Source organism: Cornus florida, unplaced genomic scaffold, assembly GCF_030987335.1.
Source record: "Cornus florida cultivar Cherokee Brave unplaced genomic scaffold, ASM3098733v1 CherokeeBrave_3.0.0_Hap2_Chr01, whole genome shotgun sequence".
Taxonomy (NCBI): domain Eukaryota; kingdom Viridiplantae; phylum Streptophyta; class Magnoliopsida; order Cornales; family Cornaceae; genus Cornus; species Cornus florida.
The window spans coordinates 116,765,257-116,778,179 of record NW_026775571.1 but is presented as its reverse complement, the minus strand read 5'-3'; the positions used below and the strand labels follow the sequence as shown (position 1 = coordinate 116,778,179).

General features: G+C 32.8%; 1 protein-coding gene across 2 annotated transcripts; it reads right to left on the bottom strand.

The window, feature by feature from the left end:
- Nucleotides 1-2,168: 2,168 nt before the first annotated feature.
- LOC132316392 (probable hexosyltransferase MUCI70) lies at nt 2,169-8,921 on the bottom strand. Of its 2 annotated transcripts, none has more exons than XM_059814876.1 (9): nt 8,094-8,921; nt 7,155-7,421; nt 6,724-6,934; nt 6,424-6,533; nt 6,138-6,337; nt 4,516-4,619; nt 3,154-3,341; nt 2,865-3,064; nt 2,169-2,734 (listed from the first exon to the last, which is right to left on the bottom strand). In XM_059814876.1, exons 1-9 carry the CDS (start codon nt 8,341-8,343, stop codon nt 2,495-2,497), a joined length of 1,770 nt encoding a protein of 589 aa, XP_059670859.1. In that variant the 5' UTR covers nt 8,344-8,921; the 3' UTR covers nt 2,169-2,494. The 2 variants fall into 2 exon arrangements, with proteins under 2 accessions (XP_059670859.1, XP_059670863.1); XM_059814880.1 differs by having other exon boundaries at nt 7,155-7,418.
- Between the last annotated feature and the right edge of the window lie 4,002 nt (nt 8,922-12,923).

Sequence of the window (12,923 nt, the reverse complement as noted above, 5' to 3'; positions counted from 1 at the left end):
ATATCTTCATCTGACATTTTGGTCTTAATTACCATAATTATGACTTCATGTTATTCAATACATGAAATGTGTATCACACACATGGTTCATAGTTGCGGCTGCAGATGAACAAAAAAAAAATTTGTAATTTTTTTTTTACAATTTTGCATATAGGATTCAAAATGCATTAATATGCAACTTTTTATAATTTTTTTTTGATAAGTGTGCAACTTGTTATAATATAATTTTATAAAAATATATTTTTAGTGATTTTTTAAAGATCATTTAACACTAATACTGCTGACATATTTATAAATTCTAAGTTATTATTCTTATTTAAAAGGCATTATAATAATTTTTTATTTAATTAAATATTAAAGCATTAAATAAATTAAATCCATATATATAATATATATTTTTTATTTATACATTAATAATAAATATTAAAGTTTGGATTGCCAAATGTAAGAATGTAAATTAGATTCCGAAAGTGGACCTTTATGCAAATATTGCTAGCTAGTTTATATATATATATATATATATATATAAACACGATGGGATCTATTAATACACGGGAATGGAGCTTTGAATCTCTCGTACCAATTGTAACCAATCATGTGCTTCATGATACCTAAAAAATTCAAGTTATTAAGCGGGTGTTTGGATTACTTCTTTACAATTCAAAAGTAAAAAAAATTGCAGTACAATGTGTTTGGTGAAGGAAAAAAAAAAAAAAAAAAAAAAAAAAAAGAGGCCACATAGGTATTAGATGTTGGGTAGATAGGTACTAGATGTTGGGCAGAAAAGGGTTTGAGTGAAGTTATGAATTGTAATTTTTAAAACTGCTTAAGAGATATAGCATACAGGTTTATCTTTTTAGGTAACCAATTTTTTTTTAGATAAAGTAATCTATTTATATTTTTTATAAATACAATCTAGAAATAAATACCAAACAATATCTTATTTATTCTAGGACTCTCCAACCACCGTCCATTTATATTTTAGTCCTAAATATAAATTCTATATCATAAACAAAATATGTGATATTTAACATAAAAAAAAAAAAATACAAGTTCATATTTATAAATTATTGAACTCAATAAAATTTTATAATATTTAATATCAAAGAATTAACAAAATTTAAGTATAAGGGTAATATAGTAAAATTAGTAATAAAACAAACTTAAAAGTGTTTGAAGTATAAAATACATTTTATACAATGTGTTACCAAACACAAAATTGCGTTTTACCGACAACAAATTTATAATAGCTCTATTAATAAAAACACTTTCAAAGTTCTAACAGCAATCCCAAACGATCTCTAAATGATGCTAACACCCAAACTTATATATAGTCAATATGTTCTCTATTTGAATTTAATAGGACAAGTCCGACTTGTAAGTTATAACAAGTCCACTGGAATGAAAGTGGCATGTTCATCAATTGGTTTAATTAGAGCATAACTAGTTCACAGGAGCTTCTTCACCCACTGCAATGATCCATAATACAAAAATCGGATAATCTAGGCTGCCTTTTGGAAATGCGAATTCATCTTGTGCCGCGGACAAATGCGTATTTGCATTCATTTTCCGCTACCCAGAGTTCCAGACTTGTATTTAACATTATCAAATATTTTGGATGTAAAATATTATTTATTTATTTTTTTGGTGTTTACTTGTCATAAAATATTTATAAATAAAAAATATATTAAAACCTAATATAAAAAATTTACTCATCAATCTTCAATAAGTTATTTTATATGTTCTACCAGATAGACTTTGCCTAAACTTCCAACTAAACCTTTGACAAACAAATAAAAATATAAATATTTTACCTAAAAATATATATATATATTTTCTGAGTAAAATATTTTACGTGCTAAATATGATTTATTTTCAGAATTACATTGCTGATTAACCACTACATGAACCCTCACGACGTCATTTGGATTAAGTGGCGTTAAAAGGGAATTAAGGTTACTTTTCTGCTGACAATAGTTGTTGTATTGATTTTACATAAAAAATGAACTTGAAGTGAAATCATATATGCTTTTTAAATGGAGATGAGTAGGAAAGCAAATTCCCCTGTAACCATGCCAAAATTATTTTCTGGTTTGATCTAAAGGTAGAACAAGCAGAGCACAAACACGTAAATTTTATTCATCGAAAATGAAGACCGAAGAAAATAACTTTCACAAAATGAACTTTTTATTGATGACTAATTCAATATAATTTGAACATAAAAATTGAATAACGTATTACAATACAATAATGTTGTATATTGGTAGGACAACAAAATGGGTTACCACAAGAGGAAATGGCGCAACCCGTATAACACTTATTGGAAATTTCACTATACAAGATTGATTAAATATACATACATATATATATATATATATATATGCAATTGGTTGTATGTGGAAAAACTGCGCATTCAAATGCGTATATTCCAAGCTCCACAATGAATGAATTTGAATTGAGGAAGCGAAAAAACAGTAGTAGTCAAAATCTTAACTTCAACTTGTATCCCTATTGCCGGCCGCAACTTTGCGGTGACTTTTCGAACTGGATTTCTGCTCTTCATCATGCTTAACTCGGATATCTATATTGGGAGTACTTACAACATTTTCTGTTAAAATCTCAGTTGATGTTTCATTCGGTCTTTTATCAATAATAAGTGGTGGACGATGACCAGGACCAATAGCTAGAAGAGGGGGAGGAGGAGCCCAATGCTCTAGCACATCTCTGTGATACCCCTGCATGCAGTCACAAATGACAAATATTAATTATGGAAGCAGATAGAATGGAAAGACAAAGAACATGTGTGTTGAGGCAGCAATTTAGAGCATATAACAGTTGAAAAAAAGACGAAATTTAATTAGAAACCTGCACTACGAAGTTGCGCCTTTCACAATCCAAGAACATATTGATAGTCCAATTTGTCTTTAACCTAATCTTGTCTCTTACAATGGCAAAACTGATCTGGTCTCTCGAAGTAAATCGGTCAACTTCATGGAACCACAGACAAGTTAAGAGGTTAGAGATGGGAATATGCTCCCTTACTAATACACATCCTTCAGGAACATCTGCAAACCCAGTCATATAACAAGAAGTGTGTCAATCATGAAAATATGCAACCAACACAATAAAACTGGAACAAGGATCATGCTCTTACCACTTGTAATGGGAAGCTTAGCTTCAGAATATGGGGTCAAACCCTCCCTGCTATAAAAATCAGCCTGGAAGTCGATGGAAGCATTATCGTATTTCCCAGCATTCTTATTAGCCTCCGCTTCTACAAATACATCAAAGCGTTTATAATGCCTAGATATTGCAAAACTGGCATTTTTCCTCCACAAGAACCTGGAAGATGAGAAGAAAACTGAGTAGAAAATAAAAACAGTTGATCTGATTCTGCATGAAAATCCCTATCTACCATTCGATGTTGAACTGTAAAAAAACACTTAATGTAAGTAGGTAGCTTCATCAAATGTATAAATACAGTAAAAAGTATAAGAAATGTCTTTTCTGCGGGCAAAACGATAAGGCTAATAAGGTTATCAGAAATGCCTCAATCGAGGGTGAATGGGATGATAAGTGATGGAAGTAGGAAGCAGCAACAATTCGTAACACAATCTGTACTCAAGGAGTAATTCTAGACTGAAAACGAAGGGATTTTCTTCCACTTAAGATAAGAAAGAAAACAATCAGAAGAAAAGCTCGTGGGAACAAACAAGAAAAATGGAAAAATCATGGTGGATAGAGCATACTACTAATATATACTCCACTACTAAAGGTAGCACATTGTTTAGTTAAGAGATATCGTCAGAACAGATTGTCCATTGAACCCATGAGTACAAACTAATGAACCTTTAATTAACTAGAACATAAATTTCTTCATATAATGCCACATTTTACAAGAAAAATGGAAAAATGGAAAAATCATGGTGGATAGAGCATACTACTAATATATACTACTAAAGTTAGCACATTGATTGGAATTTCAATGTGTCACTAGCTCAAATTCAATGTATAACTAGCACCAAAAAAAAAAAAAAAATGGCTCTACAAAAAATTGCTACAACCACAACTATCACTCCCATATTATATACTAGTTATTCTTACAAACTTTATGTTTACTGCATTGAAGGGTCCATTGAATGCTTAACCAGTGTCAGCTATCAGTGCAATATCAAGATCTCTGATGAAATTAAAATGCTGGGGATGGTATTGGAGGAGCGCCATGTCTGAAAAAGATGTCTCCTCTTAAGTTGTTACCATACATCACACCCAGTGAATTATCTGCTGCTGTGGGTTCAGCTAGGGAACTAAACCACTTGATAACTTATGATATGACCCACTCATAACATACTTCAAAGGAAGGGCAACTACATCCAAATAATAAATTCATGCTACAAGAAAACAATAGGGGAATTTTCATGGGTCCAACTCAAAAGACCAACTATCATAACTTTCCTCAAACTGCTATACTGTTTTATGCATAAAATAAATAACAAAAACAAAATATTAAATGTACCTTTCCAGGATTTGATAAGGATCCACAACAAGTTGAAGTTTTCCATCAATCCATAGAGAGTAGCGTGCATTGGGGAAAAGCCTATGCAGTAGAAGTTTTGGAACCTGCCAAAGGTAAAACCTGTGTCAAAGGATTTTTCAAATGCTGTTATAAAATCAACGCAGTTTGGGGGTCCAAGGCCCAACGGACTTCAGATTGCAAACCAGCACCAACATATGAGTTGCTTTACACCCGTATAACAAAGGTTAAATTGCTATGACCATAATAAAAAGATGTGGTTTGTAAAAAAAGGAACTTATTTCTTAAAAGGAAAGAGGTATACAGAATTACAGATATATAGTACAAAGAGCAGGAGCAAACATAGGGGTCATTGCTTGGTGCAATACTAAAAGCTTAAATTGCCAAATGTGAGAATGTGGGTAGAGTCTGGAATTGGAACTTTGTGCAAATATTGCAAATGGTTAGGTTAGTACCTACTACCTAGTTTACCCCTCTTAGCACTCTCAATTAATAGGGACCATACAGAGTAGTGGCCTAAAATGTCTTGATAACGTGGAGAGATATGCTACTGAGTACAACTGAATCGTTATGTTCCTTGTCAATAACATGATGAAAAAGGTTATCAACCCCCTTACCATCATGACTTATTCGTAACAAAAACATTCAGATGGGATCCACTGGATCACCAAAAGCAGATATGAAGAAAGTTATAGAATCAAAAGCAAATGTCGATGATATTTGACCATGTATGCGAAGTACAAATTTCAGGTTTAAAATTTATTCTTGCAGGTTACCGAGCAATTAATTACTTTATGAGATTATGATTTTGAATTTTTCCTCATATCAGTGCAAACAGGACATTTCAGTGGCCTCACATGACAAGGCACTACCATGATTTTGAACTTCTCCCTTCATAAAATTCCCCCATCACTTCAGAAGCATCAATTTGCACAAAATAAAGGACATAAAAACCAAAGCATCAATTTTATCAATTTAAGGTTTTAGATAAAAATTCTGGTTCAGCTTCAGCCACTCCTATAGTTTAATTAATTGGTGAAAGTTTAAAAAGATCCAAATAATGAGTTTACTCCTAGCAACTATATAATTATCAGACTACCAAGGGCTTAAACGAAGTGGTATTTCCTCTTCTTCCAAATGGAAGGTTGAGGGTTTGAGTCCCCAGTGGGACAAATAGGTGTGGGTGGATGTGTATGTGATTCAACTAACCAAAAATAAAAATTAAATTACATTATTCTCAGACTATGACTACGCAAAACATGAAAAGATCTCTGTCTGTACATGACATGCATCCATGAATATAGTATGTTCAATTAATTTTTAGACATCCTTATTTCATTAGAAGCTCCTAGAAATCAGCTGACAAAAAAAGCTGTTAGCTAACACAACAACTTTCTAGTAATTCAAAGCGTCAAATGAACCAATATTATTGAAAAGTATGCATCATCCCAGCCATTTGTCATATTAAATAATACTGACCAATTAAAAAAAGTTTCTACATACTGATCTAAAGTGATCATACTAGCAAACTGCCATCCATAGGCCAAAAGTTTGATCTAGATTTTTTTTTTTTTAAATGAACTGGCCAAATTTAGTAAAGTTACCTTCCCATTCCGTCTTGGATCAGTGTAAGGAAGGTTATAAACAACAGCAATTCTCCATAACCCAATCCTCTTGCTACTATCCAGTTCACTAGAATTTCTCAGGAATTCTTCTGTTTCTTCATCCACAAACATAAAGAAGCAGACATTTTTCTTGGCAGTTTCACTAATATTCTTTGGCTGTTGTATTAAATCATAGGCTCCTGGTAGAGAATGCACTCATTAGAATAAAGTCCACAAGCTTAAGCACGGGAATGAACTTCTAAAATGGGATTATCAAGAGAAGTACCAAATATTGCCGATGCAACAACCACCCCGTGGCACTGCTCCATGTCAAGAAGGTCAGGATCATCAATATCAAATCCTGTCTGACGTCCAGGCTTAATTCCTCTAACAAATCTGTCGATGTAGATGTGCATTGACCAGAAAGCACAAGAGACACAAATGAGAGCATGATAAGATACAACACAATATTATGTGTTATTACCAGCAAATATTTGAGAGAATATATAATCAATGAAACTTTTTCATTGAAAGCAACCAGCAATAGTATTTCAAATAACACTGCCCAGGGAAAAACTTATCATACCCACAGTGCACACTCATTGTTTCCCTTATATCATAAGAATCATTCCTCTGCTTCAGAGAAGGATACCCACCAAAGTCTGAACCTCCAAATTCACTTCTAGTTAGATTTTCTTCATGAATGTAAGTTAAACTTTTAATCACAGGAGAAAATGATGGCGCATTTGGCATTAAGGCAATGGCTTCTTCCACAGGAAGGTAACATACTGGACATGCTGAAATGAAGAAAAGCAAGAGAATCAGCAAAATAAGCACTTGTGAAATTGAATCTGTTATTTTCAAAATGGGTAAATTTTAATTCCTAGAGTGTATGTATTGGTGCTATTATGCATTTCGCATATGCATGGGGATGTATGGCATCAACAGCTCTACAATATAATTTTTTGCAACAAAAATTGATAGTAAAACCTAAATAATATAAGAAATCAAACTTACGACGAGGTCCAGTCCTTTTTTTATCTGCTGGCGGGGGTGGCAGTGTGAAACTTTCGCATGGATTCCCTGGAGGAAGGGTATATCCTGTAAAAAATACAGGAGGGGTAGGAGGCCAATCTATACTTTCACTTCCCACACTATGTACCGTAGAAAAATTCACGTTGTCTTGTTCTCCATATAGTGGCAAAAATTCAGGATAGCTAAGACCTAAGCTGTCGATAAGACTGATGTCCAGTATATTGTCGCCTTCCCGTGTTTCTTCACCTGCTAAAAAGTTCAATTGCACAACTTATTTCCTCACTCAATGTAAGAAACTACTCAATTCAAAAATGATATATGCCATGTAAAACTTATATAGAGGCAGCAGTCAGATAAAGGAATTGAAGTTGATCATATTGTAACTATTCACCAAACCATAATGTGGAAATCTTCTTAAAAATGAACATAATGTGGATATGAATGAATGCTAGAACAGAAATGGATAGTAGTTTACAAAATTGATAAAACCAAAATCAATCAATTAGGTTGATCACCATGAATTCAAGCTAATAAGTCACCAATTGGTGGGCCACTAACGGTTAAGCATGTTCTGCCACGCATGAAGCATAAACTCTTAAGTGGACCATTAAATATGTATTCTTCACTTAGCAGGTTAACATAAATGAATGCCAGGACTATACAAAATTTAATCATGATCATCACCCAAGCACCATATGGGTGTTAAGTCAAAATATACACCTAATCTTTTCCCACGCTTCTTCACTAAATTTGATCAAATTATATACATACACATATATACACACACAGCTTATGGAAAAGGATTGCATATATAGAGAGTACATAATCTTATATAATTTCAACATATAATTATGTGTGGCTATATTTAGCTATGTGTATTAATTACTTCCGAATAAGAGATGCAGAGATAGGAAATCAAACCTTTGTCTACATACAACACCCATGCAAAAACAGAGGCAGAAACAACACACAAGAGCAGCATTCCAACCTTGTTGCGAGGGGCCAATTTGCAGATCAAATGAAACAGGCTCTCTTTTTCTTTGAACATTTTTGGGGGCTTACGGACGGTAACAGGCGGCGCCGATTGGATTGGCAACACATCAGCCTGAAACTGTTGTTGCAATGCTCCATTACTTCCTGAACGTTGACCCAATGACACTGTACTAGTCATACTCTTCCCTCCAAAACCCAACTTCCCCTCTCATCAACCCCCCAGCTACAATTGTTCAATTCTTGCTAAAATTCACCTCCATAGTTCAAAACCCAGTTCACCAAATTAACCTCAAGTTAGTGGCACTACTCAAATTTCCACTAAACTAATCAAATTCTACTAACCACCACCAAATAACACTACTTTTAAGTCTTAAACTAAAACCCAATAAGATTTATGTTTTGTCCAGCAATAACAACAAATATGAGTATATAAAAACAAATCAATATATACTTATCCGAAAAAAACAAGCACGGCAGGACAAACACCTTTATTCAATCCAACAATCACAACCCACCAAATGATTTTAACTTTTGCATCCAAATCAACTCAAATCAGTCTTAAAGCAGGACACAGAGACACTCACAGATCAAAGCAAAGCGATATTTGGAGCTCTAAGAATTGGGAGGGTTATTGTGATTGATTTGTAGAGTTTCTGTGGGTAAATCTAGGGTTTTTGGAAATCAAAGTGTTAGGACAAATGTGATCTTCCGAGTTCCTTGTATGTTTGTAGGAATTTTCTTGAGGTTATCCCTCACAAATGCATTGGGTATTTATAGCGTTCCGTAAACAGAAATACGCCGTACGAATCACTGAGAAAAACCGAGTTGGCTAACGTGCGCCATGTGCGTTTTATTCTAGACATTATGAAGTATGCAGCCTTGGTGGTACCCTCTAGATGGTGCAATGTAAAACCTTGCGAACCAAATTTCAAATTAATTACAATGACGTCATTAATGAAAACGTTTTATTCTAGACATTATGAAGTATGCACCCTTGGTGGTACCCTGTAGATGGTGCAATGTAAAACCTTGCTGTAACAAGGGTCATTTTGTCTCACATCGGAATCGGATGGGAAAGAAATTGGGTATAAATGAGTGGGTATGCAGCCTTACCTAATAATTCGAGCTTTTGGGTAAATGTGCAAGCGCCCACCCGTTACAGTTGGTATCAGAGCCAAACCCAGTCCTTGATCCGGTGCCACGCTAAGCGCTCGGCCCGGAAGGCGTCCGGGTGAGTCCACCCGAGTAGGCAGGGTGGCCCAACCGCAACGAGGGCGTTGCGAGTTTGGGTGGGGGAGAATGTAACAAGGGTCATTTTGTCTCACATCGGAATCGGATGGGAAAGAGATTGGGTATAAATGGATGGGTATACAGCCTTACCTAACAGTTCGAGCTTTTGGGTAAATGTGCAAACGCCCACCCGTTACACTTGCGAACCAAATTTCAAATTAATTACAATGACGTCATTAATAAAAATTGCCAACCAATCACGTGTTATGTCAGAACTCATAAAACTTTTATAAACCTACTTAATATATGATTAATTCTTAATGAGAAAGAGGGAGGAGAAAGGAAATATACAACAATTTTACACATTTGTGTATTTTAAGAGACTGTTGGAGATAAAAAAAAAATTACACATTATATGTGGAAGTGTATATTTTACACAAAATGATATTTTAACATACTGCTAGAAATGCTCTTACACACCTATTTTGTTCTTTTAAAGGAATTTTTAAAAGGACTACAATCATTGACTTCTCAATCGAAATTTTATCTACTTTATCTCTAAAGGAATTTAAATCATTTATCAGATGAAATTTTTTTCTCATTTATTCTTTTTGAATTTTTATACTTTAATTATAACGGTAGATAATATTAAATTTTTGATCCAAGATGTGTATTTATTATTATTATTATTGATCATGTTTAGAATTGTGGGCGGCATATGTTCATGTCCAAATATTAATATTTTAGAAAGAAAAACAATTTCATTTTTCTTTTTTCATTTTTCAATTTTCAATTTTCAGTTTTATCTTTCTTTCTAACCTACCACTCTTGGTATTACCTACTTTATACAAATAGCAAGGCAATTTAATCAATTAGTTCATAAATATTAGTATTGTTTTCAATCAAGCCATCAAAAAAATAGATATCGGGTTTGACCCAGAATTTGAATATTGAGACCATACCCACCGTTTCATGTGGGGGGTGGCATAAGGGTAGAGTGGGGACCATATTTAACCACATTATCCATCAGTACAGAAAATTTTGATGCCATGTTACTCCAATGCAATGTTGCTGTTAAAAAGAACAATTTTTATTCCTATGGGTACATTTGTAAAAGAAAGATTTAAGGTGCATTTGTCCTTTTCAGTGCATCTATTGCAATGACTTTATTGCAAGCCATGACTAATTTTTTTTTTATTAAAAAAATTAATTAATTAATTATCATTATTTTTTATGTTTTGGGAGTGGGTAAGGAAGCCATATAACAAGTTGATGTTTATGAAGGATAAAAAGTCGGTGGAATGGCACCTAAATAATTTTGGATTGATCAACTTTATGTGTAAGAAGTATTTGATATGCTTTCTTCTATAGAAAAAGACCTATCTATACTCAATGCCAATGGGACATTGAAAGATAAATTAGTGAAAAGCAAATATATATATATATATATATATATATATATATATATATATGTCAATTCAAGCTTTATACCATTGATACAAATAAAGTAAATCAAGCTTGGATTGTCCGAACATGAACAATTTAATGTGTGGCTTCATCCGTGCAATAAGAAATAATTAATGGCCCTTCAAATTTGGTAAATGTCCAATCAAGTTAGAGAACCCACACATTAAATTGTTAACCTATTAATCAGGTCATCATCTAACAAAGACACAACACCACAAACTAATTTTATAACCATTCCTTTTTAATCAAATTCAATTTATTTAGACATTCATTTATAATGACAAGAACATGATGTTGAATATCCAGCCCTCTCAACATACAAATTTAATTTAAATTTAAATTTAATTTAAATTAAGAATTATATTATTGGAGATGAAGGTTTCGACTAGTTTAGATTTTGCATCCATATGATGCTTGTGGTGAGACCATATTGGATCCCACCCCTCCCATTGTGATTTTGCATTCATATAATTGAGACTTTTGATCTGCCACTTTGCATCTTATGAATGCAAAGTGTCCAACATAAGGCTTCGTTGGAGTGTTTTGCTTTAGTATCATTTTATTATAAAATTAAACCCCCCTTTTTTTCTTTTCCTTTTTTTTCTTTCTAACACTAAGTTTATCAAATCTCTTTAATTCCTTGTAAATTTCTATGTAACCGTAAATTATTTATTATGTTTGTTTGAGTTAATCAAACTAACATTTAATCATGGAGTTTTAATATTAAGTGATTTAATAGTTTAATGACAATCACTCTCGTCTTATATCTTAGATATTAATAATTTATAAAAATCTCTTATATACGGGATGAAAATATTGCATGTGTCACGCGGTGGTGAATGAAGTTTAAGAGATCCAAACCATTATTGTTAGCAAAGTTAAAAAGATACTGAAAATATATATATATATATATATATATATAATTCCAGCAATTGTGACAAGAAAAAGATAAAGAAAATATAAGAGTCAACATTGGTTACTGTGGACAGGAGAGTGCATATGTAACATGCGGTTGTAATTTGAACTTTATTTTATTGGAAAGGTCGTGAGTCTAATGTGTCAGTCCGAGGCACGCACGATGGACTTATTTTTTTATTTTTGAGGGCAGCTGTCTTTCCTTTTACGTTTCAAAGATGGAAAGTCTAATTTGAGTCAAAGGTATGACATTTCTTTTCTTCTTGCCATGCAAAGCTTCGTGGAACCACCATCGGATGAAGCTTCTCGTCTTCTGACTCTTCTTCCTTCCTTAGTCGTCTTGTCTGTTATAGAGTATTAAGGATATAAATTGTCTTAGAAAAGTAATTTCAGTATGGCTAACCGTAAAAATTCATTGAGATTATTATAGGGATTAGTATTTATACATGGAGTTATATATGAACCATTATTTTTATTTATTTAAACCATCTTTATTATTTTCACTACCATCACACCTGTATCATTTTTGTACACTTCTGTTTAAATTCATTTTTCAAAACATCAATAACTCCACACACGCATACACGCACGCAATAATCTCATTTTTATATCAAGTGTTTTGTCAAGAACCGAAACAAATTCTTTTAGATAAAATAAAAAATTGTGATTCTACACTTTTCAAATTCATCGTCAAGTTAGTAACTTAGTTACTTCAAAATATTAATAACTTGTGAAAAAAAGTGTGATTCAAATGTCAAAAATTACACTTTTTTGTTGACATTTTTTAGTGCGTTATTTTTTTTCCATCGAACGTTTGATTAACGTTCCTTAAAAAAATTGAAAGAAAAAAAAAAAAGTGACTCAAATGTCAAAAATGAGTTGTTCTTCTTTTAATGGATCGGGTGACAGGAAACATATCTAAAACTAAAAAATGTATATTTTTATTTATACCAAACACATCTAAAATAATAATAAAATAAAAAGCGCACTTAGTTATGAGAACACCATCCACCCCCCAAGTTTCCAAATTTAATTTCCTGCTATGATATTATGGGAGACCAAAATTGTCATTTCACATTCTCCTAACCAAGATCACCCTTTCACATTACATAAAAATGTTATAATGTCTGTAGGCGTCTTGATGCT

What these genes read in the sequence shown, in the direction of transcription:
- LOC132316392 (XM_059814876.1), bottom strand. Translation starts at nt 8,343, where the DNA reads ATGACTAGTACAGTGTCATTGGGTCAACGTTCAGGAAGTAATGGAGCA. An exon ending in GGTGTTGTATGTAGACAAAG is followed by an intron (nt 7,422 to 8,093) that starts GTTTGATTTCCT and finishes TGAACTTTTTAG; the next exon opens with CAGGTGAAGAAACACGGGAA. An exon ending in ATCCAAGACGGAATGGGAAG is followed by an intron (nt 4,620 to 6,137) that starts GTAACTTTACTA and finishes TACCTTTGGCAG; the next exon opens with GTTCCAAAACTTCTACTGCA.